Here is a 27,506-nt window from a genome sequence, read left to right as displayed (position 1 = left end):
GATTTTCAAATCACAGGTTTGCTCAAATGCTTACCTTCCCACTTAGTAAAATTCACGTTCTGATCCTGCATTTTTCTCACTTGAAAAGTGGGGAAAATAGTAACGATTTGCTGAGATTGTTGTGAACTGAGGTATTATGCATGAAACCCCAAGCACGGTGCCCAGCATTTACCGAGCTGGTACTATGCAAACGTAAACGACACAGACATGCGCCCTGTTCTCAGAGAAAGTGGAGCACACGTCTTGAACAGATACGGAAACTTCTTCCTCAAGACATCTCTCACGGAGTCCGTGCGACAGAGCCAGTTTTGGCCTGGCAGACTAGAGTGCTTCGTTCCAGTCCAGGCTGTGGCATAATTAGCTGGAGACTCGGGAGAGTCCCTTCATCTCTCTGGAATGTCGTTCAATCATCTTTCAAATGAGGGGCTTGAACTAGATCTCTAGATTCCTCCAGGGCTCAGACTCCACGTCGGAATAACACTCCGGGATTCTTCCTTTCCTAAGCAGCCCTTTTGGTGAGAGCCACAGGGGACAGGGCATTGGAAAGACAAGAGTTGGGGTGGGCAGAGGGAGAAATCATTTACGTTATAAAGTGTGGCTGGTTTCATGGGTACACGATGTGCATGGGCTCAGAAGGGCCCTGTGCTTGGTTTCATGTTCCGCTGCTACTGTCTTAAAACTGCAAATAGTTTTTGAGTGAGAAGTCCTACGTGTTCATTTTATGCTGGACCCTGCAAATTACGTAGCTGGTCCTATCCCTGCAAGTGGACTATTGATAAGTACAAAGGATATTTTCCTCTGAGCTGGAGAGACTGGCAGCGAGAAATCCGTGGCACCTAGACAGAGGTGACGGGTGGGTGAGACAGTTGCCTGCAGCGGAGTGGAAGTGGGAGGGGGTTTGTGGGGACAGGGAAGGGGGAGGGGCAGATGACACTTCAAGCAACTATTCTTTACCTTCTGCGACTCGCTTTCTCTAAACTGCAGTGTCAGAGTGCCATCTACCGGTCAAGGACATAGACTCAGAAGTGTCCCATGGAGTCCCTTTTTTGCATTTCACTAAGCCTCTCTAAGAGTGTTTCAGAAAGGTTTGACATTCTCAAGTCTACAATGATAATCAAGTGCTTCTTCGGTTCCAAATTCCATACTAAACAAAACTCATACAAAGACTCTTTTTCTGTCCTTCTGAACCAGTTCCCTAAAGCTGGCTTCATTTATTGAATAAAAAATAATTTTTAAAAAGCACTATCTGCTGAGCATTAAGTATTCAGTGATGAACACCACTAATAGAAATATTTAGGTCATCAAGAATTTCCTCCAATGGATCCAAATTCTCAGGCTCATCTTGGATATGAAACAAAATGCCTAGAACAGCAGCAGCATTTCAACACTGGATGGTCACCTAGGGGTAGGGTGACACTTACAGTCAGTGTGTGGTGTGTATTTATGACCGCTAGGCCCAATGACCAACCCACAGGCCGCTGACTGGGAAAGAAGAGTAAGCAAGGCAGCGGCAAAAGACAGGGAAGTTAGGAGGCACGGTGCAAACCCGCAGCCACGGATGAAGGACGGTGTTCCAGAGAGCTTCTCTCATTCATCTTCCATCCTGAATGAGGAATCCATTCGATGAAGGGTTATCAGAAGTCCTCCCTGCCATGTTATCTAGATCACCAGGAATAAAAGAGGGAACTTAAATAACTGAGTGTTTTTATCATGAAAGGGTGTTGGATTTTTCCAAATGCCTTTTCTGCATAATTTTTTTTTTTTTTTTGAGACAGAGTCTCGCTCTGTCACCCGGGCTAGAGTGCCGTGGCGTCAGCCCAGCTCACAGCAACCTCAAACTCCTGGGCTCAAGTGATCCTCCTGCCTCAGCCTCCCGAGTAGCTGGGACTACAGGCATGTGCCACCATGCCCGGGTAATTTTTCTATATATATTTCTAGCTGTCCATATAATTTCTTTCTATTTTTAGTAGAGACAGGGTCTCGCTCTTGCTCAGGCTGGTCTTAAACTCCTAAGCTCAAACAATCCACCCGCCTCGGCCTCCCAGAGTGCTAGGATTACAGGTGTGAGCCACCACACCAGGCCCTTTTCTGCATAATTTAAATGAAATGTTTGTGTTTTCCTCCTTTGGTCTACTAATGCAGTATCTTAATTTTCTTATATCGAACTACCCTTGCATTCCTGAGATAAACCTCACTTGGTCCTGATACATAATTCTTTTAGTATGCTGTCGGATTTGATTAACTAGTACTTTTGAGAATTTTTGCGTCTCTATTCGTAAGAGATACTGGTCTGTAGCTTTTGACAGTGGTAAAATAATATAACATAAAATTTACCATGTTAACCATTTTCAATGTACAGTTTCGTAGTGTGAAACATATTCACACTGTTGTGAAACAGATTTCCAGAACTTTTCATCGTACAAAACTGTAACTCTAGACCCATTATACAACCCTCCTTTGTCCCCTCTCCCCACCTCTAACACTGCTAGCCACCACTCTACTCTCTGTTTCTATGAATTGGACTCCTCTAGACACCTCATCTAAGTAGAATCACACAGTCTTTGTCATACAGAAAGATGATTTAAGATAAACACTTACGTTTTCAGATGAAAATTACAATAACATAATACTCTACTACTGGAAAGGTTACTCTGCAAAACTAGTTTACTTCCTAGGATGATCATTAGGATGTTTTGTTACATGGACACAGGGGCTGTACAGAGCTGCCTAAAGAATCCTTTTAGAGTGCACTGGTGTCATCACTTTAACTCACTGAAATCTCAAACTCTGGGCTCAAGCCATCCTCCCACTTCAGCTTCCTAAGTAGCTGGGGCTCCAAATGCACCACCACGCCCTGCTAATTTTTCTATTTTTTTTTTTTTTTGTAGAGAGAGAGTCTCGCTCTTGCTCAAGCTGGTCTTGAACTCCTAACCTCAAACAATCCTCCCTCCTCGGCCTCTCAAAGTGCTAAGATGACAGATGTGAGCCACCTCGCCTGGCCTGCCTAAAGAATTCTACATTATCACCTTCGGCTGAAGCCAAAATTCATCATCTCCCTCCCGAGAATGTACGTACTGCACTTGAACTAACTTCAGAAGACCTGTAGTATCTTTTTTTAAACACTCAGCTGTCTTTGACCTATTTACGGCATTCCCATACACTATTTTCTCCACCGCAGCCCAATCAGAGTAATCGTGCTGACTACTATGCGTTAGATCATGATTGCAGGGCAATTATTCAATCTGTAGTCCTGGTGCATATTTTTCGCTCGAATACGTGAGGCAGAAAGGTTCAAGGAGCTTAGGAAAATGCAGAGCTCTTGTACGACTGACGGTGAACCTGGATTTCAGTATAGAACTTTCTTTTACATTAAATAGATTTGGATTTAGGGACATAGCAAATTCCACCGCCTACTCTATATTTGTTTCCGCAAGGTGGAATAATCAAGAATCAATGGGATTTTTTACAGGCGTGAAGTCTGAGGAGGTGAGAGGGTCTTTCAACCGGATTTAGTTTAAATAACCACTCCCCATTTGCATTCGTTACTCTTTCCAGTCTGACCGACCTTCCTGACTCAAGAGACCAAACCATCGTACCAACATCCCTTCCCAGACGGGCAGGTGACTCTGTGCTAAGAACCAGTTTAAAACCATTTTGCAACTTTTTCAGTTCATGGCAGGCTACTCCTACACTAATGATTTCAATAGTTGTTATCAATCCTATTTCAATAATTAGATATAATCCATCCTATCTTGCCAGTAAGAAGAATGCTTCCATGTCTGGTAGGGGAGATGGTTCACTTGACTGTGCTAATTTTTGCAAAGATTCAATGTCATAAAAGCCCGAGGTCTTTTCCAGTCTGCACCCAGCGGGTCACCCGGGTTACAGCACACGGTCCAGTTAGTTCTCGGGCAGCAGCGCTCGCATTCCCGGACGTGGTGTTTTCTGTAAAGGTGGTCTCCTACCACGGCCTCTCCTACCCTACAACTGATCAGGAGGCAAAGTGAAGCAAGGCCAGAAAGCTGCAGAACAGCAGCATTAAGAATGCTGGATTTGGGCCGGGCGCAGTGGCTCACGCCTGTCATCCTAGCCCTCTGGAAGGCCGAGGCGGGAGGATTGCTCGAGGTCAGGAGTTCGAGACCAGCCTGAGCAAGAGCGAGACCCCGTCTCTACTAAAAATAAAAAGAAATTATATGGACAGCTAAAATATATATACATAGAAAAAATGAGCTGGGCATGGTGGTGCACGCCTGTAGTCCCAGCTACTCGGGAGGCTGAGGCAGGAGGATCGCTTGAGCCCAGGAGTTTGAGGTTGCTGTGAGCTAGGCTGACGCCACGGCACTCACTCTAGCCCGGGTGACAGAGTGAGATGCTGTCTCAAAAAAAAAAAAAAAAAAAAGAATGCTGGACTTGGAGTTAATTTTAGGTTTTGCAACATTTTTAGCGACCTTAGCCAATTTGCTCCTTTTACGTCTCCTTGTCTAATTCTGGAAAACGGAGTGGCATCAGCGTGGAAGAGTTCTACGGAGATTCAATGGCAGTTTACGCAAAACCACAAGGACACAGTCCTATCTGTTTTCTCTGCACCGAGAACCACTCACATTTTCTGAACAATTCGGGGTTCGTAACGTGACAGGAGAAAACATGCGAAATTGGAGCCACCGAGGGAAACGCGGGCAGTTGGGGCCCCCGGGGCTCGTCCCCACGTCCGCTCGCAGGAACGCAGGTCGCGCCCGCAACTACGACGCCCGCGTCCCGAGGGCTGGTTCAGAGACCCGCCGTGAACGCTAGAGACGGGGCAGATCCCGCGAGAGCCGGCCTTCCCCACACGCCGGCGTCACGACCCCGACGGCGATCAAAGACGGGCGCGGCGACCCGGGCGGTGCCAGGGCGGACGCCGTCCCCTGACGGGAGCGCGACTTCCAGCCGGCGAGCGAACCCCGGACTCGCGGCCAGGCGGGCGGGAGTGGGCGGGCCGCGCCGGCGCCAGGCGGAAGTGGGCGGGCCGCGCCAGGCGGAAGTGGGCGGTCCGCTGCTTTCCCGTCCGGAGAGGCCGCGCCCCCCGCGCGCTGGCGGGACAGCTGACTGCAGGACCGGCGCCTGCGCACAAGGAACCGGCGCCGAGGCTGTTTCCGGGGGCGGGGAGCGCCAGCGGTGGGGATCCCTTTACCGTCCGGGGCGGCGGACACGGAAGTGCGGGACCCGAAGCGTTCGCAGGAGCTCGTGTGCTGCGCGGCTGCGGGCCGAGATGGAGCCGGGCGCGGCGGCGGCGGCGGCGGAGGGTCGCGATGGTCTCCGGGAGCGGCGAGGCGTGTCGGAGGCCGAGCGGCAGCCGCAGTCCGGGGCCAACGGTCTCCCCAAACACTCGTACTGGCTGGATCTCTTCTTCTTCCTCGTTCTGGACGTGGTGCTGTTCGTCTTCGTGTATCTTCTGCCGTGGTGCGTGCCCGGGACGCGGCGCTGAAGCGGCGAGGGGCCGAGCGACCCTTTGCTGCCTTTGCGGGGTGGAGGCGGGGACGGAACGCGGCGGCTCCACCTGTCCGCGGTCACGTCGCCGGTGGGCGGGGGCTGGGAGGGAGCCCGGGCGGACGTGTCCTTCCTGCGCGTTCCCCAGGAAATGCGGGGGAAACGGGGCTTCGCGTTTTCTTATGGTTTGGAATGAAACGGGCTGCACCCCCCCGGAGGGACTGCAGACGTCATGTAGCTGTTTGGCGCCTTATTTTGTTTGGAAGCAGGGCACAGAGGTGTAGTGCACGTTACATGAAGTAGCAGTTGTTTATGTAAAAGCGGTTTGCATCTTGCCTGGCAGCGGGAAGTGCTCAGCCGAAGCTGTTGTCATTACTCATGTGTTTGGCCCTGAGGAGACCACGCAGGTACCCAAACGTAGCGTGTCCCACACTGAAGTCTTAGCAGCTTCTTACCCAAATACATGCATTCACCGTTCAGTGTTCCCATTTCAGTAAACGTCAGCTTTATCTACTTAGTTACTCCTCCGGGAAACCTGGCACTCCTTGACTTCCCCCTTTTCTTACACACATGCACACATCATAAAACACCAACTAGTAAGTCACAAAATTCTTTTTTTCATTATTATTTTGTAATTTCAGAATGTTATGAGGGTACAGACATCTAGGTTACATATAATGCCTTTCCACTGCGGTAGTCAGTGTGCCCATCCCCCCGTGCGCACCAGCACCCATTAGGTGTGAATATACCCACCCCCTCCTCCCCATCTCTCACCTGCCCAACATCCAATGAATGTTACTTCCGTATGTGCACTTAGGAGTTGATCAGTTAGTACCAATTTGATGGTGAGTACATTTGGTGCTAGTGTTTCCATTCTTGTGATACTTCACTTAGAATGGGCTCCAGCTCTTTCCAGGATAATACAAGAGATGTTAGTTCACCATTGTGTTTTGTGGCTGAGAAGAACTCCATGGTATCCATATGCCACGTTTTATTAATCCACTCATGTGTTGATGGGCACATGGGTTGTTTCCACATCTTTGCCACTGTGAATTGTGCTAATATAAACATTCAAATGCAGGTGTCTTCTTTATAGAATGTCTTTTTTTCTTTTGGGTGAATGCCCAGTAGTGGGATTGCTGGATCAAATGGTAGCTCTACTTTTAGTTATTTGAGGTATCTCCGTATTACTTTCCACGGAGGTTGCGCTAGTTTGCAGTCCCACCAGCAGTGTACGAGTGTTCCCATCTCTCCGCATCCATGCCAACATGGGTTGTTTGGGGACTTTCTGATAAAAGCCATTCTCACTGGAGTTAGGAGATATCTCATTGCGGGTTTGATTGGCATTTCCCTGATGATGAGAGATGTTGAGCATTTTTTCATGTTTCTTGGCCATTCTATCTTCTTTTGAAAAGTTTCTGTTCATGTCCTTTGCCTGCTTTTTAATGGGGTGATTTGATGTTTTCTTGCTGATTTTCCTGAGTGCTGTATAGATTCTAGTTATCAGCCCTTTATCAGATGTAAAGCATGCAAATATTTTCTCCCATTCTGTGGGTTGTCTGTTTGCTCTAGTGATAGTTTCTTGCGCTGTGCATAAGCTTTTTAGTTTGATCGTTCACACACTGCAATTAACGCTTCTTAATCGTCATGCTTGTGAGTTTTTACTTCTGAAATTTACACTTCTTGATAGGCAGTCACTTCTTTCCTCATTCCTATCCCTAAATTTCTACTAAGATTTGGGCGTCTTAGGCCTCATTCTCTCTGATTTCTTGGACAGAAAGGGATGGGTAATTTTTATAAAATTCTCTGTCAAGCCATTTGTAAAGGGAGAAATTCCACTTTCTCCCCCTTTTTATGGCTGAGACTGATACCTCAAGTACAATTTTCTAAAAAATGATCTGAATTGTCAGCTCTGGATAGAAAATGGAAGCCTTACTAGAAATAGTCTAGCCTTTTTCTTCTTTTTATCAATATTTAAATCTAGGAATAGAAAAGTGGCTAAAACAATCAAGATCTTCAGAAATTGGCATAAAGTGTTAAAATGGGAAGATAAAAGGAACTATTGCTGACAAATACTTGTTTTTGACAGACTGGTTTGCTGACAACTAAGTGAACACGTCGACTCCTGGAGTGAATTCTGGAAATGACCACAAACTTCTTGAACAAGGAAGACAGGATTGTGCAGTGGAAGAATTTCAAAACTCTATGGGACGTTGCTTTCATTTTACCCTTTCTTTTTTCATTTTACTTTCTTTCTCATTTGGAGAACCCCATTAAATGGGTAGGATCTCGCTCATTCACACCCAAGTTCTTAAAACTAGACCCTTGGCTTCATGTTTAAGAACTTTTGCAAGCATCTGATGGCTTTACAGGGGTGGAATATAATAAATTATTTGTACTTAAAGGTTTAGTGTATTCATTAAAAAATACAATAATGTCTTTCCTTTTATGTTTTAAGGGTTGATCAGGTTTAATATGCTGCAAATAATATGGTGAATAATAAGGTGAGGTATTTATAAATTCAAAAGTAAGTAAATTACTCAAAAGTGAGGGAAGGATTTTGAGAGAAGGAACCAAGTGTCCCTAGATTGTGCAGAGGCTATAACACAAAGGCCCACAATTTATGTATTGGCTCTAAACACCAGTTTGGTTTTTAGATTAAGGGGGGGTCTTTGTTATGAAAAGATACATCACGGGTGATATGTTGACACAGTCTTAGAAAAAGTAGATAATACCAAGTGTTAGAAAGCTGTCGTTCATGTCCTTTTACCTGCGTGTTTCCTCTTTTCTTCCTTTAAAACTTCTTAGTCCCTTAAAATGTCTGTAATTTACTTAAATACTTCAGTAAAGTCAGCGTGATACTTACTCATTATTTGAACTCTCCTTGGCCAGCCGGTAAGACACAGCAATGAACAAAACAGACAAAAATTCTTGCCTTCATAGACCTTACTTACATTGTTATTCTTTAAATATGTTATTTAACAGGAATTTACATTCTAAGGGGGATCAGCTAGCATTGAATCAGGCCAAACACACTCCCAAAGCAAATCTAGGCACTTCAGAAGCTACTCCTATTCGCTTTAAAAGCTTTTTATGAGCAATGTTAGAAAAATGGGCTGTTGTCATTGAAATTAGTGGCATTCATGTGAACTATCTTAATCATTTTGGATATATTCCTCTTTATAAACAGGGCATAAGATCTAGTAAACTCTACATTTTCTTCCTTTCAGAATGGCTCTTAGGTTTAGAGTCAAGTATGGAATTGATTTTGGAGGATTGTAATTGCCTGATGCTGACGGCAAAGTTAACATGGCCCCCAGGTATGGCTGCATCTGCCTAAAGAACTTTTCATGGATGGTGCGGTCAAAGCATCTAGAAGGACGCAGAACTGGAATTTCACTGAGTTTACCTGCATGACCTGTTTTTGCAATACTTGCTAATAATTTCATCTAGGGCCAGGCGCGGTGGCTCACACCTGTAATCCTAGCACTCTGGGAGGCTGAGGTGGGAGGATCGTTTAAGCTCAGGAGTTTGAGACCAGCCTGAGCAAGAGTGAGACCCCATCTCTACTAAAAATAGAAACACATTAGCTGAACAACTAAAAATATATATAGAAAAAATTAGTCGGGCATGGTGGCGCACGCCTGTAGTCCCACCTACTCGGGAGGCTGAGGCAGGAGGATCGCTTGAGCCCAGGAGTCTGACACTGTAGTGTGCTGTCACTGAGCCTGTGAATAGTCATTGTCCTCCAGCCTAGATAACATAGGGAGACCCCTATGCCCTCCAAAATAAAATAATCCCTTTAAAAAAAATGGTGGTAGTATGAAGGTTCAGAAAATAAGAAACTGTGTCACCTACCCTTGAACTTACCACTGCAAATGTGTCTGCTGGCGTCGCCCACACTGCGAAGGCTTCCAAGTGGATAAATGGGGCACCAAGGAAAGCTGCAAACTCACTATGATAAAAACAGAGGTCAAAAGACATCAAAAGAATAACATCAATGTGATTTTAATCTGGTAAATTCCTCTGCAAATTTCACATACTTAATTTAACTGGAAACAATTGTTTTAATTGTTCCATTGGAAATGCATTGGCGTATGAGCAGTTGCAAGGAACAGATTTTAGGGTCTGTTAACCTGAAAATTTTAGGATGTAAAGCGCTCCAAACGTCCAGTCCCTGTGTGGCATGGAGTACGTTTGGAGGATATTTAGGGTCAGTGAAGGTTATTTAACGTAGATTACACTTTAGGTCATCACATACGGGCCAAATCTGGCTTGCTACCTGTTTTTATAAGGAAGCCTGTGTGCTAAGTATAGGTTTTATGTTTTAAAACTATTGAAAAAAATCAAAAGACTTTCATGACATGTGAAAATTACATGCAATCCGGTTTTCAGCGGTGACAGTGTTTTACTGGAAAACAGCCACGCCCGTCCAGTTACAGACCGTTAGTGGCTGCTTGCGCACTGCACTTGCGGAGCTGAGCAGCTGTTACAGGGACATTTATGATCCACAAAGCCCAAATCACTTACTCTCTGGATCTTTGTAGAACACTGACCAACTTCTCTACGAGCTGTGCTTTGGATCGTGCTGAAGTTTAACTTTTGGGAACCTCTTGGGATAAACATGTCATGATCAGTGAAATTCCAAGTACCTTCAACTTACATTTCCCATGAAATACACAATCTATGGGGGGGACGGAGCAAGTGGGGGACACAGTTCATGAATGCAAAGAAAAGTCCAATCATATTAACTTAAAAATCCGTTTATCTTAAAAATGTTTTTGAATCAGAAGCAACTGATTTCACATGAAAATAAAACATTCTGAAGATAAGTATTTTAAACATTACAGTTGATGGTTGCATTATTTAAAAAGTTATAATAAGTTTCTAACCAGATGTATAAAAATAAATATGCGCATCCTAGAAGTAAAAATTTTACACATGAATGATTAGTGAGTAAATATGTATTCAATCTGTATTTGGAATGTTGAATCAACATAAAAACAAATGATCAGTTTATAGTTTGTTTCAACTGGACAGTACTTTAAAAGAGGCAAAATTGGACAATTGTATTTGACGTTTGCAATGCAACTGAGTTGAAAAGACAAATCTAGGACACTGCTGTTAAATACAGAAATTAGTTTAAATGTTTCAAATAATACCTTTCCAACTGGATATCTTCACTAAATAGAAACAAAAACTACACAGAAAGTTCTTGAAAGCTATTAAAAAAACGTAAAGCCCATTTTTTCTAGTGTTTTACAATGTTATAAAAGCAGCCATTAAAAACATTGACATTTCAAATACAATTGTACAAACATTACATTACTTACAAACCCTCCATACTAAAAATTATGTTAAAAATAAGATTTCCTAAAAGATAAAATTTAATTTAGTTGGTATTCAAGTATTTCTAATAAGAATATAAAGTAATAATCACCTACTATAATAGTTAGAAAAGGCTAGTAAAAACTTCTCTACAGGTAGAAGATAAAATTTGGCCAAGATCTGGTAAGGTTAGACTTTTACAAGTAGTTATTTTCTATTTATCTAAAAGTATTCATATTTGATCATTTACATTTTGGAATATTTTAATGCAATTTATGGAATCGGTCAAGATATTAAATATACTAATTAGTTTATTGAGTAATTATATTTATGAAGTTTACCCATTTAGGAATGTAAAAAAAAAACTTAAATTCTATGATTTTCAGTTCTCTGGAGTGAACATTATAAAACTGTTCTAAACTACAATTAGTTACCAGCTGAGTACAAAATAAAATGACAACTGATAAAATAAGGCAATTAAAGTAACTTATTTTCACTCCTAAGGTTACCATCATAATGAAAAATTCCTTTATTGGTAATTATAAAGTCCTCTCCATGAAAGTAGTTGGGGTAAAATTACTATTTAGAGTATTAAAAGAGGGAAGGGTGCTAAATAATTAAATATGTCATTGAAATTAAACCTTCTATAATAAAAGGCAGAAATGTAATCTGGAAACCTAAGTAGATCTTCAGATTCAAGAATGTGGAAATCAGTAAAAGGGGTTGACAAGATCATAGCAGAGAATGTGCAGGCAGTGACAGGGACATGCCCAGAAGGAGGCAATTCCTCTTATTCCTTCCTCCCACTGGTGATTAGCAGCCCGACACCACCAAACCAAAAAAAGACCATTCACATTTCATATAAAATTTTTAAAAAAATGTAACAAGATAAATAAATATACTAAAGTTTAAGTATTTTAACTTTTTAGCTTACGTAGCTGAAATAGCATTTATGAATACATATTATAGTCAAAGGCCTAATTTATATTAGCTAGATATTCTGAAGATAAAGGTTCTAGGAGCAAAGTTCTGACTTTCAAAATTTAAAAACTGTAATCATTAAGGCATTTTTTTAATGCTATCAAATTCAAGGATCAAATTTTTTTTAAGACACTTAAAGGGATCGTACGTAGTGGACTATCACAGAAGTCAAAAACAAATGGGTGAAGCCTGCTTCTGGTCACCCATTAGAAAGTGCTTCTTCATAAATCAAATACTTCTCTGACTAGATAAACTATGTATCACTTGGTATTTTGCCATTAGCACAGTTTACAATCTACACACGAGTGCTGGTTAGTTTAATACTGGTTAGTAGCCAGACGACAGACGGACAAATTTAATTTATTCAACTGTAGCATATGGCAAATGAATTGTTATATACCCCAATTTTCTATTTTTCAAGGCATGCCAAGACTATTCAAAAGGAATTTCTAAAATATCCGATACACTGATCATCATAAAGCTTTATATAAATTATACACACACACACATATATATAAAGTGATGAATGACTTTGAAAACGCCACGGGTTTGACTTCCTGTGTCACTAGGTTTGGTCAGTAGGTTCCTGTTATATTTAAATGGCCTCTGAGAAGGAGAACCTTTGCCGATTTTGGATTTTGCCATTTATCTGTTACAATGTATGCCAGGTTTACACCTTTGCTCGGAAGGGCAGCTTGAATCGAGACTGTTGTGTGACCCAGGTCCTAGCTGCCTTTCACTCTGAGACAGAGAATTATCGTCACAAAAGCCGCCGCTGTCTGGAAACCAGAGCTTGGGCCTCTGATGGTATTTCAGTCTGTACGTGTCAGTCATGCAGCTGTCAACTGAAAAATAGGTCGTTAATGAAACCGTCTCACTTGGACACGCAGAACCAGAGTCCAGTTCTGGTTGGCAAAATGCGTCAGCTGCACCTGAGTTTGCCTGGAAAGCAGCTGAGGGGTTGGACGGGGGCTCTGAGGTGTTGCCAGCGAATTCCTTCACTTGACATGTCTCTTTCCGTCTCTTGTCATTCATGTACGTACTCCCTGCTACACCTGGTTCTGACGCCAAACTTAAACTGTGCTTCGCAAGACTCGCGGGATTGGCTTTAAACACCTCTGGAAGGCTGACGTCAAGTGGAGACTCCTCTCTCTCTGGCCGTGGCACACTGGTCATAGCGTATTTCTTTGGTGGCAAAGGGGGCGGCGGATTCTGGCAAAGGAGTTTTGGCATCTGACAACCGTCCCATCTGCAGGCCGACTGAGCTACCTGCTCCCTGGACAGAGAGTTCGCAGAGGGACCCTGTTCCGCCATGTCTTGTTGCTGGATGCCAGGAGCAGTTTCTGGCTTTAACCCAGCAGCTCTCAGGCGTGAGGACCACAGCGAAGACGGTGAGACTGACTCACGACTGCTCACTCTCTTCCCAGAAGCAGAGTTACCACCATAAAGAGGCAAAGCTCTTCTCTCGGAATTTTCTATGCTCAGCCGCTCAGAAGATCTGCACTCATTTGGTCTGTCCGGTTTGTGTTGATCTGGCGGGTGGGCATGCGCCCCTGCAGCGCGGTCCCTGAGTGTGTGCGGCCCCGACGAAGGAAGCGACTTGTCATCAGTCTCACATACGTGTGACCTAAAGTATGAAAATAAAAACAAAGCTAAAACACTGTATGCAAATACGTGAAACGGGGGGAAAATAAACATTTGTCCTGTGGTTTGATTCTCCCAATATATGGTTTATATTCATTTTCTTTAACATGGGCCAGGCGCGGTGGCTCACACCTGTAATCCTAGCACTCTGGGAGGCTGAGGCGGGAGGATTGTTTGAGCTCAGGAGTTCGAGACCAGACTGAGCAAGAGCGAGACCCCCGTTTCTACCAAAAATAGAAAGAAATTATATGGACACTTTCTTTAACATACCAGAAAGGGGAAGATATTTGCAACCATTAACATTTTCAACTTGCTCCGAATGCAAAAATCTTCACGCCAGAATACATGAATGCTTATCAAAATCATCCATCATGACCAAAATCATACTTCTAATAATCAGAGATAGAGTTTTAAAAGCTCATTTCAACTTAAAAACACTGAAATTATATTTATTTGTACTAAAATATAGCACAGAACTTAAGGAAAATACTACAACCAAGGAATTCGGTGCTCCCAAACACCTTCCCACCAACGTTCCTAAGTTTAAAGGCAACAGAGGTAGAAGTATTTGAATTTTGATGTATTACGCTGTAAGGACAGTACACTAATTTAAAATAATTTAATGAAGGTTACCTCTAATAATTATCTTCTAAGGTAAAGACAAATGATACCACATTGCAAATTATCTTTCTAATATGAATTACATGGGATTGAATTAGAATAGAATGGTTAAAAAGAGTTGAGGCTTTGGGTAGACAGAGCTATAATCAAATCTTAGCTCTCCATTCCTTGGGGCACATTACTTAATCGAAGCCTCAAATGTCTTCTTTTTTGCAAAATACTCCCCACCGCGTAAGACTGCAAAACACACCATCAGACACTGCACCTGGCCCTTTGTGGGCTCCACCCTTCGGTCCACACCCCACTACTGATCCCCAATAAGGAAGCATCGTGACACTAGGCCCACTGCTCCTGCCCTTCTGATAAAAGAGTTCCCATGACACATGCGTTCAGGAAAAAGGTTTTTATTTCCAAATATCTACCTTTTTAGATTTTTTATCTGGAGATGTGATTCTGGGTGGAGCTCATGAGGTGTACGGCCTGCTTCCGAGCTCTGGAGTTCTTTTCTAGAGCCTGCGGCGGGGAGGAAAAAAAAAATTACTTAAATGATCTTATAGAATTTATTCCATTTATGCTTCTCTAAATACAAAGTTTTCTAGAAATAGATAATTCTCTTCCAAATAAAAAACGAACAAAAATGAATTCTTCAAGACTTAAACAGCTCTTTTTTGAACACTTTATATGAAATTCATGGTTCTTTCTTTAGTTTATTATTACTCGAGGGTGTCAGCAAGGCCAGCACAGTGCCAGTCCTGCTGGGTCACGATGTGACACGATCCTCACTGACAGCGTGTTATGACAGGAAAACCCAGCGTTTGAAGACAGGCGGCTTGGGCTGAAGTCTGGACTGAGTACGGGTGGTGCGCGAGCCTCCTAACCCCTCCCAGTATCAGTTTCCTCACCGATATGATGGGATGGTAAATCCTTTCTACCCACCTCGTAGGAGTATGAGGAACTTCAAGTGAGTTAAAATGAGCGGGAAGTTATTACAACAGCATATAAACTACTATACCACTACTAATTAGCTATTGTTTATTGACTGCTTATCAAGTTGTAAGAAATTACTACCATCTGGATTTTACAGATGGGAAGACACAGGCTTAGAAAGGCTAAGTACCTTGCCCAAGGTTATACAGCCAGCAAATGCAGAACTGGATTTGTATGATCGAAAGGCCGTGTTCTTAACCGTGATGCAATATTGTCTCCTTATAATTATTACTTGTCTCCAGTTCTGACATATAACAGGCACCAAATAGTTTTTAAATTTAACAGTATTATGAAAAAAGTTATACTAATTTACAATGTGACTCTTGTCACACTTCCAAGCCTGGTACATGGTAAGAGCACAGATTCCAAATTAAGCATTTTCTCTCTCTTTTTTTTTTTTTTAACTATAGTAGCCAGGATTAAGGCCAAAAGGCCAACACGGTGTCAGGTAAAATACAGCAGATCTGTTTCTTTTCTCTCTGAGCAGTGATTCTGGGAGAGCTAACTGACGGCCTTCGACAATATCAATGTTCAGAGGAAAACACCATCTACATTTGGATTTCTCTCTACAAAATATTCTATTAACCAAAACAGCTCTAATAAAAATGGCTATTGCCCTCTAATCTTTAATACAGTTAGATAAAATTAATTCTGGACTACCGATAAAGTAGGCCCAACTGAACAAACAAAACTGAAAGCTGAAATTTATTTTTTATAGGGTAAAGATGAAGAAAAGGGAACTAAGACACGTGAATTAATACAGAAATTTACCGAAGACCATCCCGGTTTTCGATACCCCCTTATGGGAGAGCGAGTGTTTCACATCCGAGAACCTGAAGGTCCGCAGAGAGCTTTTCCTGTGCTAAAGGCACAAGGAACCCGGGCACAGGATAGTGACAGAAAAATCGTAAGAACAAAGCACAGAGGTATCTTTGGAGTTAATTACTTTGTGAACACCATTATCCCCTACTTATCTTATTAATGGAAATGAAAACTAGAAAACTGCATAGTTATGTTGGTCACGTATCCACACAATAGCTATAATTCATGGAACGCCAAGTATGTACCAAGTCTTATAGTAGCCTAGTCCCGCAGTTCTCAAAGTGTGGCCACGGAACCCTGAGGGTCCCTAAGAGCCTTTCAGGGGGTCTATGAAATCAGACTATTTTCATAATAATACTAAGATGTTATTTTTCGTTTTGACTATGTTGACATTTACACTGATGGCGCAAAAACAATGACGGGTAAAACTGCTGGCATAATTCCAGGCAATGACACCGAATTGTGCTACAGTAACTGTATCCTTCATTCCTGCACAGTTGTGGTTTTTTTGTTTTTTTTTTTTAAAAAAGCCAGTTTCACTTAATGCTTGATGAAGCAGCAAAAATTATTTACGTTGTTAATTTACTTGATTTACACATCTGTTTATTATTCTGAGGAAATGGGAGGTGTGCGTGAAGCACCTCTGCTGCACACCAAGCACGACAGTCGTTTCATGAAAAAGCATTTATAGGACAGTTTGAGTCATCAGTTGAATTTAGCTGGTGTGATCATGCAGCACCGTTTTTACCTGAAAAGGTGATGGATAAACTTTGGTCATTCAGACTTAGGTACTGGCAGAAATTTTCTCGAAAATAAAAAGAAGTGAACCTGTCACTTCATGGGGAAAAAAACGTTATCTTTATTGCCAATGATAAAATTCAAGCTTATAAATGAAAGTAAGAATTCTGGAAAACTTGAATCCACCAATGTAAGTTCTGCAACTTCCCAATACTTATAAAGAACTGCTGCTGTTATCTCTGGTGATAGTAACAAAAGCTCTTTGAGGTCATCAATCCTTTTTTAAGAGTATAAAGATATCCGGAGGCCAAAAAGTTTGAAGACTGCTGTTCTGGTTGATGACATTTAATCCTTTAAAACCTCAGTTACAGCTATTCTGTGAAACAACTGCCATTTCTGCACTCAGACGAGGCTCAGAGAAGTTAACTGACCCAACCAACGCCACACAGCAGGTGAGCAGCGGCTCTCAAACCAGTCCAGGGTCGGCTCCCAAGCACTTCTGCAGGCTGCCTGCACGAGCCATCAACACACCAAGTCACTGCACTAAAGCGTCTTCCCAGGGAATGAGGCCGTTAGTTTGAACATGAAATAACACGACATGTTTTAACATGCTGATGGCCACAGAAGATACTGAAATATTGTCGTAACTTCCGTGACATTTCTAGGACGTTTCCTGAAGGCCCCGTGTATCCAGTGGCCCCTTTCATCACGTTCATCTGCGCTGTCTCCTTTCATTCTCTATTCTCATCTACCGTACACCAAATCTATGTACTGAAGCCCACAAAGACGACAAAAGAATACAGAGTCAAAGTTCTCAAAGCAGTGGCTTTGTTTGTTAAACAATAACAGAGAACTCTGTCTTAGATGCTTCTTTAATCCCTAAAAGGACCTTCCGGGTACATTTTTAAAAACCACACTGTCACTCAAAATTCAACTGGGGTTGACACTTGATCAAACGTATAAACATTTACCCTAGGAAAACAGTCTGTATTTGATCATGATCAGGCTCTGTAAGTTAAATCGTGGAAGCAATTTCCAAGAGTCACGTAATAGACATGAGAATTTAATACCCCGTAGGTCATGGCTCATGTAGTAAATAAAAAAAACCCTCAGATGGTAGAATGAGGGGAACTGCAAGTCACCTCATTTCGGATTTAACACTCTGGCTCACAGTAAACGGCAGCAAGCTCTCTGACTGTGGGACTCGTGCTTTTTGTTACTGCTCCTGCAGAGGCTGGCACGGTGTGTGGCACAGTGTCTAGCAGACATTCACCTGCAGAGGCTGGCACGGTATGTGGCACAATGTCTAGCAGACATTCACCTGCAGATTCACACCCGCGTGAGAAACATACGTTTCCCTCTTGTCAACCACTCTCACCCCCCCCCCCCACCCCATCCCAGCTCGCTGGCCCAGGGACAGACAAGGATGAATTGAGACAAATCTTATCCCCTCCCCCCATCTCAAGTCTGCAAGTGCCACACTGATAAAACCTCAAGGCAGTAAAACTGATCCCAGAGAGTCTCTAGAAGGAACATGCACGATTCACGCTAAAGACAACAGCTGTGGGTGGGCCTGACGCGCCGCCTTAGGCTCAGAAACTTTCTCCCTCTCTTCAACACCTATGTTATGATTTCAAAAAAGAAATGTTAATAAGTAATGTCAAAAAGAGCCTCAATCATTTTTCAATGCTTAAAGCCTGAATAATGTTTAAGTTGAAATTGTTTATTTCTTAGCTTATCCATAATTTCAAGTTTAATATTCACAAATAAGAAAAAAGTATTTAATGCTTGAATAATTCTTTACTTTTATTACAGTATCCACACAACAGACAGCAGGAGGCGGCAGAGGTTTTATGAACATGTTTGAAAGTGTGGTATCACTGTGGCTGGCATTCAACCAAGTGGTTTGACTTCAGAATTCGAACTAACTTAAAAATAGACGTGCTATTTTTCTCTTCTGCTGACCCAGACCTCCATGTGTCTTCACGGGGAATCCTGGCTCCAGGCTACCTGCTAATCTGACATAGTCTGATTTTAACACTCGGCACAGAAAAACGCTCAGTGTCAAGGCAAGAAGCTTTCGTAACACTAATTTTGAGACTGTATCCAAAAAAACCCAAAGCAAAATCGTCAAGAAATCAAAATACATTTTTCATTTGAAAAAATGACCTAGGTTTAAAAGAGATTTATATAGCAATAGAACCAGACTGCTGGTCTAGACAATGTGATCTTTACTCTTGTGTAGTGAGATGCCAGAATATACTGGCAATACTACAACTTATAAACTCTAACCATTCAAAAGAAATAATTTAATCCACGACCTAAGTTACAGTAAAACTACATTTAAATGAAATTGGAATATGTCAGAATAACCACAAAACTTTGGATAAATATTTCTGGCTAAATTTATCATATATTAAAAGGAGGAGGGACATACTTCAATAAACAATAATATACACTATCAGATACCTAAATTTTGGGATGTCACAAAATAAAAAGGCAGGAATCAGTAACTTCTTTTCTCACTGGGATTATAATTTAAAAGAAAAACAAATACTGCTATTTTGCTACAAATTAAATTTCAATCCTGAAAGTTTATAAATGTTTTAAAAAATACATAGATAGCCATTTATTGCTATCAATGGGCCACAGCAACAGAAATTCAGTCTACGAAACTCTTAAAAGAATTTAATGTGCACAGAAAGAAAACTGATAAAAGTGCCTCTTTCTCTAAATACACTTTCTAATGTATTTACTTTAAACAAACAAACTCTTCAGTTTGGCAAAAACATCTTAGAGAAAATTTGTATAAACTCTTCCAATAAAATCTTTCACTTAACTAATTCTAGGATTTAACAATAGTAAGGATAGTATATTTAAGAATGTGGAGGTATAGACTTTTTGTATGGTAAGAAATAAGGGAATTAACAATTTTTTTCCATCACTGATTAACTTCTTTCACTCTTATTTTGTCATTTACAAGATCGGGACTCTAGGCATGAAATGTTCTTACTTCTAGGATCAGCTGAGATTCAGCAAAGTATTGCAGACTCCAAAGGCAATAATAATAATTAGGTTAATAATGTAACTGTGCCCTCCCCACAGGCACAGAAGTAAACTAAACTGAGCCTTGGGGACAGGGACCATGCAAGGCAAGTTTGTAATTTGGGGAATAATTCCTGTATTGCTTTTGCACATACCCTCAGTCCCAGACTGGAGGGGAGGATGCTACACACATACTACAAGGTGCAACGCAACATGCACAGAAGTTCCTGAGTCAAAGACTGGCTTGGAGAACAATGGTAGGCTCTGAAGTTTATTAAATAAAAAATAACTTTAAAGAGTGTAATTTGTTTAGTTAAGACTGGGCTAACTAAACCCAGTCTCAAGCAGGTTTATGTAAGACTGGGTTACATAAAACCACAATAAGATATTTATTTTAAAAAAAAGAAAATAGGCTGGGCGGGGTGGCTCAGGCCTGTAATCCTAGCACTCCGGGAGTCCGAGGCGGGAGGATCACTCCTGATCAGGAGTTTGAGACCAGCCTGTGCAAGAGCGAGACCCCATCTCTACTAAAAATAGAAAGAAATGATCTGGCCAGCTAAAAATATATACACAAAAATAAGCCGGGCATGGTGGCGCATGCCTGTAGTCCCAGCTACTCGGGAGGCTGAGGCAGGAGGATCTCTTGAGCCCAGGAGTTGGAGGTTGCTGTGAGCTAGGCTGATGCCACGGCACTCACTCTAGCCCGGGTAACACCGCGAGACTCTGTCTCAAAAAAAAAAAAAGAAAAAAAAGAAAATAACAAGCGTTGACAGGATACAGAGAAACTGGAGCCCTTGAGTACTGGTGGTGGGATGTAAAATGGGGCAGCTGCCATGAACAGTAGCACAGCAGCACCTCAAAAAGTTAAGAACTACCATAGGATCCAGGGACTACACCTGTGGGCACACACTGAAAAGAACTGAAGTCGGGGACTTATCGGCATACCAGTGTTCACGGCAGCGTTACTCCCAACAGCCAAAAGGCGTCACAGCCCAAATGTCCACCAACAGGTGAATGGATGAACAAGCTGTGGTTTATCACACAATGGAATATCATTGAGTCTTTAAAAGGAATAAAGTTCTGATACGTGCTACAACACGGATGAAGCTTCAGGTCATTATAGTAAGTGAAATAACCCAGACACAAAAGGACAAATATTGCATAATTCTTTTACGAAGTAGGGTACCCAATTTCTGAGACGGAAGGTAGAATGGTGGCTGCCAGGGGCTGGTGGCAGGAGAGAGTGGGGAGCTGTTCTTTAATGGGTAGAGAATTTCAGTTTAAGACGATAAAAAAGTTCTGGGGCTGGAGGTGGTGACGATTGCATAACCATGCGAATGTATTCAATGACACTAAACTATATACTTGAAAATAGAAATAGAATGGTAAATTTTGTTATGTATATTTCACCACAATAAAAAGGATTTTTGAGTGTACTAACAGACACTCTGTCACATTAAATGGGGAAACCCACTGCAAAGCTCTTACGGCAACGCACTCTTGACCGTCACAGTCCCTGTGACCTTGTGCTTTCATAGCTCTCAGGAAGCAAGCATCATTCTGTGAAGAGCACTGAACCTGCAGGTATTGTTCAGTCTCACCGGCTTCTGCTGTGATTTCTGGCCAACCCTTCACTGTTTCCTGCAATACTTGGTTACCAGACTTTTATCAGATTTTATCAGGCGAGACTTTCTAATATGGGAAAGGAAGGTTATTTCCTTAATGTAAGTGTTTCCTTCTGATATTATACCAGTTGATGAAAACAAAATAATTTAACATTTAATCACATTCAATGTGTGCAACCTGAAAAATAATCTCCACAAAACCCTTAAGGATGATAAACACTAAAAAACTTTAAAATTGGCTGTTCATGGCTATCTTTTATTGTGAAAAATTATATCCCTTCTATTCCTTCAAATTCTAAAATTTGAAGACATTGTCTTTGACTGCAATTATCAATAATCCCTTTGCTATCATCTTCCTCGACCCCTCTCCCCCAGACCCTCCAGGCATGTGCTCCCCCTAACAGTCCTGAATCCTGTACACACGCAAACGTCTAATTGTCTTTGCTTCTGGGCTGCTGTATGTTGCTAACAAACCACCTACAATCATCCCACACCACTACATAGTTATTGCTTCCAAATTGAACTTTCCAGAAGGCTGTTTCCCAGTCTGTTTGTTCCTGATTCCCGCGGTACTCATCAAGACTGCTCACGCACGCTGTGACTGATTTCCAGGCACCTATAAAATTGCACTTTTCTACCCTCTTTGAAATTCGGCCTGGTTAGAAGACCTGTCTGGGCCGATGAGATGCAGCTGGAAGTGTGTATGTTACTTTTCGTTTGAAGTTCTAAGAGCTCGCGGGTGATGCTCCATGTTGCATCTTCCTTCACTTCCCCTGCCCACCCGACCCCGTCAGCTCGGGGCCTGGAATGGGTCCTGAGACTCCACTGGACACGCATCGTGGGCAAGGAACAAACTCATGTTCACACATTGAGGTTGTGAAGTCATTACCATTGTGTAACCCAGAACCTGGCCCACCCTGACGGATACGGCTCCTTCTCTCATATCTCTTCCCAGCCTTCAAAGCCTTTAGGCATGAACATTCCCAACTTCCCTCATTGCTCATAAACTTATCAGTAGTAACAGGACCAGTCTTTTCTTCCTTACTCTTATCTCAAAGCAAAACTTACCAATCTCTCTGTGTGCCAGTCTCACATGGACATTATTTAGAAAGTGGCGGTGGGGGCGGGGAAGGGTCAGAAAGACCAATATTCTATGGATCACAGTTCTGAACAATCAGATCATGACCTTTTTCTTTGCAAATATAGAAATGTCCCTTCTCTTAGGTAAAAGTAAAGTGTTAAGCTGCCATAATTAGACAGTCTTGCCTGCTTGAATCCCAAATCACTGTTCGAGGGTCTCCAGTATAGAAACTTAAAATGCAACCGGCTACTGGGGAAAAAAATGACTCAAAGATTCCATCATCTAAATAGAAACGGAAAGCGTCTAATGCTATTAATACCATAACATTAAAGACGTATCCTAAAAGCACATTCAAAAAGGCTGCAAACTTCAAAAGCAATGTTTACTTAATCAAATAAAAAGTGAGACACAAAACCAATATTAACTTTGTGCAGCAAATGTGAAAAATATTGCATGCATAGATAATACACATACAAAAAAGAATGCTGATTCCCTTCTTTCTACATATATTTCATTAAAATATGATACATTAACCTAATAAAAATGAAATTTGCTTACAGATTTTTAAAATAATTTTATAGCCATCTATATAGGATTTTATCTTAGGTATATCACAACAGGAAACAAATTACTGCAATGTATTCTTTACTGCCACTATTACAATGTACTTAAACGAACTTCCTACCTTCTGAGTGGTTTCTGCTCTGAAGGGACACACAGTCCACGCCTTCGTTATTCAGATTATTTGCCTTAATCTGGTCACTAGAAAATAAAGCAGAACACATACCAAACACAGATTATCTTAGTTATCCTAAGAAAAAGAAAGAAAACAACATTTGTCAAACAATTATTGTATGCTAAGTGCACACAGAGGGAGGGATTAATGTACATTATTTAATTTACATCTCACAACACTTAAAAGTAGTTATCCTCATTTTACAATAGGAGAGTGAGGCTGCAAAAGTCAAATTAATGTGCCCAATAATTAAAATCCACGTCTATCTGGTTACAAAGTTCTGATCTTTCTACTACCCCAGGCCACTGCTTTCTAAGGAGTGCTATGAAATTACCCTGTCAAGTAAAAAATGTTTCCTCAAGTCCTTATTGAAACAATTATTTTAATAAAACATGAACACTTGATTTTTGCAAAGCTACCCTTTAATAACCAATGTGGTCAAACACCAGCTAATATCAAATTAATGTTTTAGAAGAATTACAAGCAGAAAAACTGGTTAGACGGACCACAGAAATCAGCCACTAAGCTGTGGGTGCATTTCGGAGGTTACACGGAGAAGTGTTAATGTGCTAACAGTAACATAATACATGTATTTAGAATTAATTAATTGAACACAAACTTAGTTATTTGTCCAAATTCTTTAATATTTGCTAAAAGGAAAATATCTCTTCTATGGAAGTGACATTAGAAAACGGCCTCGACTCTGAATTACAATAGATTGAAGAATTAAACAATCAGTTTAATGCCTGACATGAAACCAACCTAAGTCTTACGCTTTCAGACATGTACTATACACATCAGTAGTTGACGGGGATGACAATGGTCATGTATTCCTGCACTTTCCAAATTTTCTAAAAATAAACAGTTGTTGTTATTTTTGGAATTAACTATCAAAAACAGAAATCTGAAATATTAAATACACTGCAATATCTCAGGTTTCTTTATGCTAAGCTCGTGCTGTTTCCATTATACTTAACCCAGATTTTAAGAATTACTTCAAATAATTAACGAGAAAGGATGGCGGGTGGAAAACCAGGTATTCAGCTCGTGTATTACCTGAAGAACACTGTTTCTTTGGCACCAACGATATCCGTCCCTGGGCCATGTCCATCGGTGACAGGCGAGTCCAGGTTAGCAGACCCGTTACTGATGTGGTCGCTGCTCTCGTAGCCAGACTCGGTCCTCTGCATCTGCCAGCTGTCCCCGCGCGCCTGGCTCTCCGCGAGGCCCTTGGTTTCCTTCGGTCCTTTCCCATCAGACTCCAGGGAACTCCCGCTTCCCGTCTCCTGCTTTGTCTCGTCTTCATAAATGGTCACTAAACCTTTCTGCTTTGGATTCTCTTTTGGCCCATTACTGAAACTCTGCTCTTTGCTGCATTTGGGTTTGTTACTGAGGTTTGATTTATGTCTGGGACTGTGCTGTTTTTTTTCACTTTCACTAAAAATGCTGTCAACGTTTAACGTTTCTCTCATAGGTTTCCAGCCTCGGTTCCGGCTTTTGCTGCTGCTGTGACAGCTGCTTCCTTTATCCCTGGACTCCTGGCTGCTGTCGGTCTCGTACCCAGCGCCACAGTCACTCCTAACTTTGCCAGCTGTCCTCTGTCCCGGGGCAGGGACCTGGGCTTTACTTGAACTTATTGTTTGTGCAGGGGCTCGACTCTGACAGGCAACGCGATCATGCTTACATGGTCCTTTCCCTTGACCGCGACATACATGCGGGTTCCCGTGTTGTCTCAAGCCATTTGTGGCAGGAGGTGACCCAGACCGGAAATGTGAAAGGTCGTCTTCAACCAAATCTTAAAAACAAACCAAAAAAAAAAAAGACAAATAAACTATTCCTCAAAGCCACTCTTTAGTCACAAGCCAAATACCTTATTTGAGAAGAAACGTTAAGCAGTTTTAGATTAAGTGATAATTAAAAGCAAATTATATCACATACTGTTTTGAGATTAAAAGGTGCTTTTTTCAGTCCCTATTTATGCTTAATGAGAAGGCATTAATAAAGGTATAAAAGAACTTAAAAAAATAATTTCATAATAGACTTAATGCCGTTTTTTAAAAAATAAGCATTCTATCTCACTCAGAATTAACAAAAATCATAAAAATAAGATATTTTCCACCTCTTGTATTGGTAAAGATTTAAGTTTGTTAAATCAATTGCTGAATGTGAAGAAACAGACATCCGATCGCTGTTCATGGTCATGCTCACTGGTTCAATGCTTCAGGAAGGCAACTGAGTCTCATCGGTCAAAATTAAAATTAACAACCTCTGACCCAGCAATTCCTCTAAGGGAATTTTACGCCATGGCTATAAACAAAAAGCATTTGAAGGTGTATGTGCAAGGATGTTACTCTAGCAAAACTCTTAACTCATTCTTTAAAGTCTTTCAGTAACAGTGAAATTATGCTATGTCCATAAAGAAAAGAGAATTAAACCCTGAAAAGTAAAACATGTTTACATGAACTGTAAACTATTAACAGTGAACAGAGGGAACAGGGATTGCTGGAAAAGAAGCTCTTTTCACTTAATTTTATAACCTTCCTTAATTATTTGAATGTACCGTATGAGTGAATTACATCTAAAAATAAAGTTTAAAACATCAAAATATAAACACAAGTATCCCAGGCTAGAATTAAATAAGAACCACAAAAATTTTGCATTTTTAGATTTAGTATAAGTGTATTAAGAAATCATACTAAGAAATATGTAAATATAATATATAAACAAAGAAATTATATTAAATTATACTACAGTTATAAAATTCAGTTTTAAAATAAGATTTTTAGCAGCCTTATTTTAGATGAATGCTATAAGCTGTTAACTTACCTCTATGTCGGCCTAAATCTTTTCTTTGTCCCTTCTCTAAATCTCTTCTTTGTGAAGAAAGTAAGTTTTTCTGTTCAATGGCTTTTAGAGCACATTCTCTGGAAATGTCTTTTATCTTATCCCTTTGATCAATGTGACTTAATTTAACTGCAAAAGAAATCATTCTTACAATAATACAGATCATTTTTCAAATTGCTCAACGCAAGTAACAATTGAACTATATAAAAATTTTCAGATGTTACATATTAAACACAGAACATTAATTACAGTAAACTATGAGCTCATTTTTATGCTTAACGAAAAAAAATGCAACACGATTTCTCCTGATACTGGAGGTGCATGTTGTGTTTTAAAAGTTCTTGTGTGGGCCGGGTGCGGTGGCTCACGCCTGTAATCCTAGCACTCTGGGAGGCCGAGGCGGGTGGATCACTCGAGGTCAGGGTTCGAGAGCAGCCTGAGCAAGAGCGAGACCCCGTCTCTACTAAAAATAGAAAGAAATTATATGGACGGCTAAAAATATATAGAAAAAATTAGCCGGGCATGGTGGCGCATGCCTGTAGTCCCAGCTACTCGCGAGGCTGAGGCAGGAGGATCGCTTGAGCCCAGGAGTTTGAGGCTGCTGTGAGCTAGGCTGACGCCACGGCACTCACTCAAGCCCGGGCAACAGAGTGAGACTCTGTCTCAAAAAAAAAAAAAAAAAAATAAAAAAAAATAAAATAAAATAAAATAAAATAAAATAAAATAAATAAAATAAAATAAAATAAAATAAATAAAATAAAATAAAATAAAATAAAATAAAATAAATAAAATAAAAGTTCTTGTGTGGCCCCTAAAGCAAGTACAGAGGAACAAACAGACCTGCCATTAAAATAACAAGAGCTCCAGGTAACCGAGTGGTCACCGTTTCCCACGTGTCTGACTCACCTAAACCTCTGAGGTGGGTACAATTACTGTCTCCATTGCAGGTAGGGAAACTGAGGCACAGAGAAATCAGAAACTCGCCCCAGTGTCAGTACTGAACTGGAATGTGAACCCAAGTTGTCTGGTTCCAATGCCTGTGTTCTCAAACACCACACACACTGTCTTGGGGCTTAAAAGTGGGTGTCTTTTAAAAAACAAAAATGTGTTAAAGAGTATCAACAATCCACGAGAGGAAAAAAGTTACAGTTTCATTAAGAATTTTTAAAAGCCTTTATTATAGTTCTTTGTGGATGATAATTGTTAATTCTGGATCTTACTACCTTTGATTGAATGGGTTACTTTTGTGGATAGACATTATTTCATTAATATATATTTAAATAGTTTGCTTATAAAATCACCCTGAACATCCACACGATTCAGAGTTTTATGTATTTGCAAACCACAACAACACACAGTGCTGTGATGTCTCTCTTTGGATCCAAGTCACAGAAGTAGGCTTGTGAAAATTAAAGTCACAGAACAACGAGAGAGAGGTGAATAAAAATGAGGTTGAGAACAAACTGCAGCCATAGTAACTCTGAACTACCGTTGCATTCACTAACAGTAAATTTAATGTTGGTGTATATGCCAGATTATTAACTCTCCAAGTTGATTATTAACTCCTTGAAGGAAAAGCCACAGTGCA

General features: G+C 41.2%; 2 protein-coding genes across 4 annotated transcripts in view; one reads left to right on the top strand and one right to left on the bottom strand.

The window, feature by feature from the left end:
- Positions 1-136: 136 nt before the first annotated feature.
- C26H4orf3 (chromosome 26 C4orf3 homolog) lies at positions 137-7,870 on the top strand. Its single transcript, XM_045537313.1, has 3 exons — positions 137-179; positions 4,719-5,439; positions 7,556-7,870. Coding segments are annotated over exons 1-3 (765 nt in total). The 3' UTR covers positions 7,557-7,870.
- A 1,384-nt stretch (positions 7,871-9,254) lies between these two features.
- Positions 9,255-27,506, bottom strand: part of USP53 (ubiquitin specific peptidase 53) — a 52,484-nt gene continuing 34,232 nt past the window's right edge. For all 3 annotated transcript variants that reach the window (XM_045537348.1, XM_045537347.1, XM_045537349.1), the window contains 5 exons: positions 25,901-26,047; positions 24,131-24,869; positions 23,024-23,100; positions 14,463-14,553; positions 9,255-13,402 (listed from right to left, as the gene is read on the bottom strand). In XM_045537348.1, coding sequence (XP_045393304.1) covers positions 12,421-13,402; positions 14,463-14,553; positions 23,024-23,100; positions 24,131-24,869; positions 25,901-26,047 — 2,036 coding nt within the window. In that variant the 3' untranslated portion in view covers positions 9,255-12,420. The remainder of the gene's footprint in view (positions 13,403-14,462; positions 14,554-23,023; positions 23,101-24,130; positions 24,870-25,900; positions 26,048-27,506) is intronic.

The sequence above is a fragment of the Lemur catta genome, chromosome 26 (assembly GCF_020740605.2).
Source record: "Lemur catta isolate mLemCat1 chromosome 26, mLemCat1.pri, whole genome shotgun sequence".
Taxonomy (NCBI): Eukaryota; Metazoa; Chordata; class Mammalia; order Primates; family Lemuridae; genus Lemur; species Lemur catta.
The sequence above is the reverse complement of the archived record's forward strand: the minus strand, read 5'-3'. Positions and strand labels throughout refer to the sequence as shown.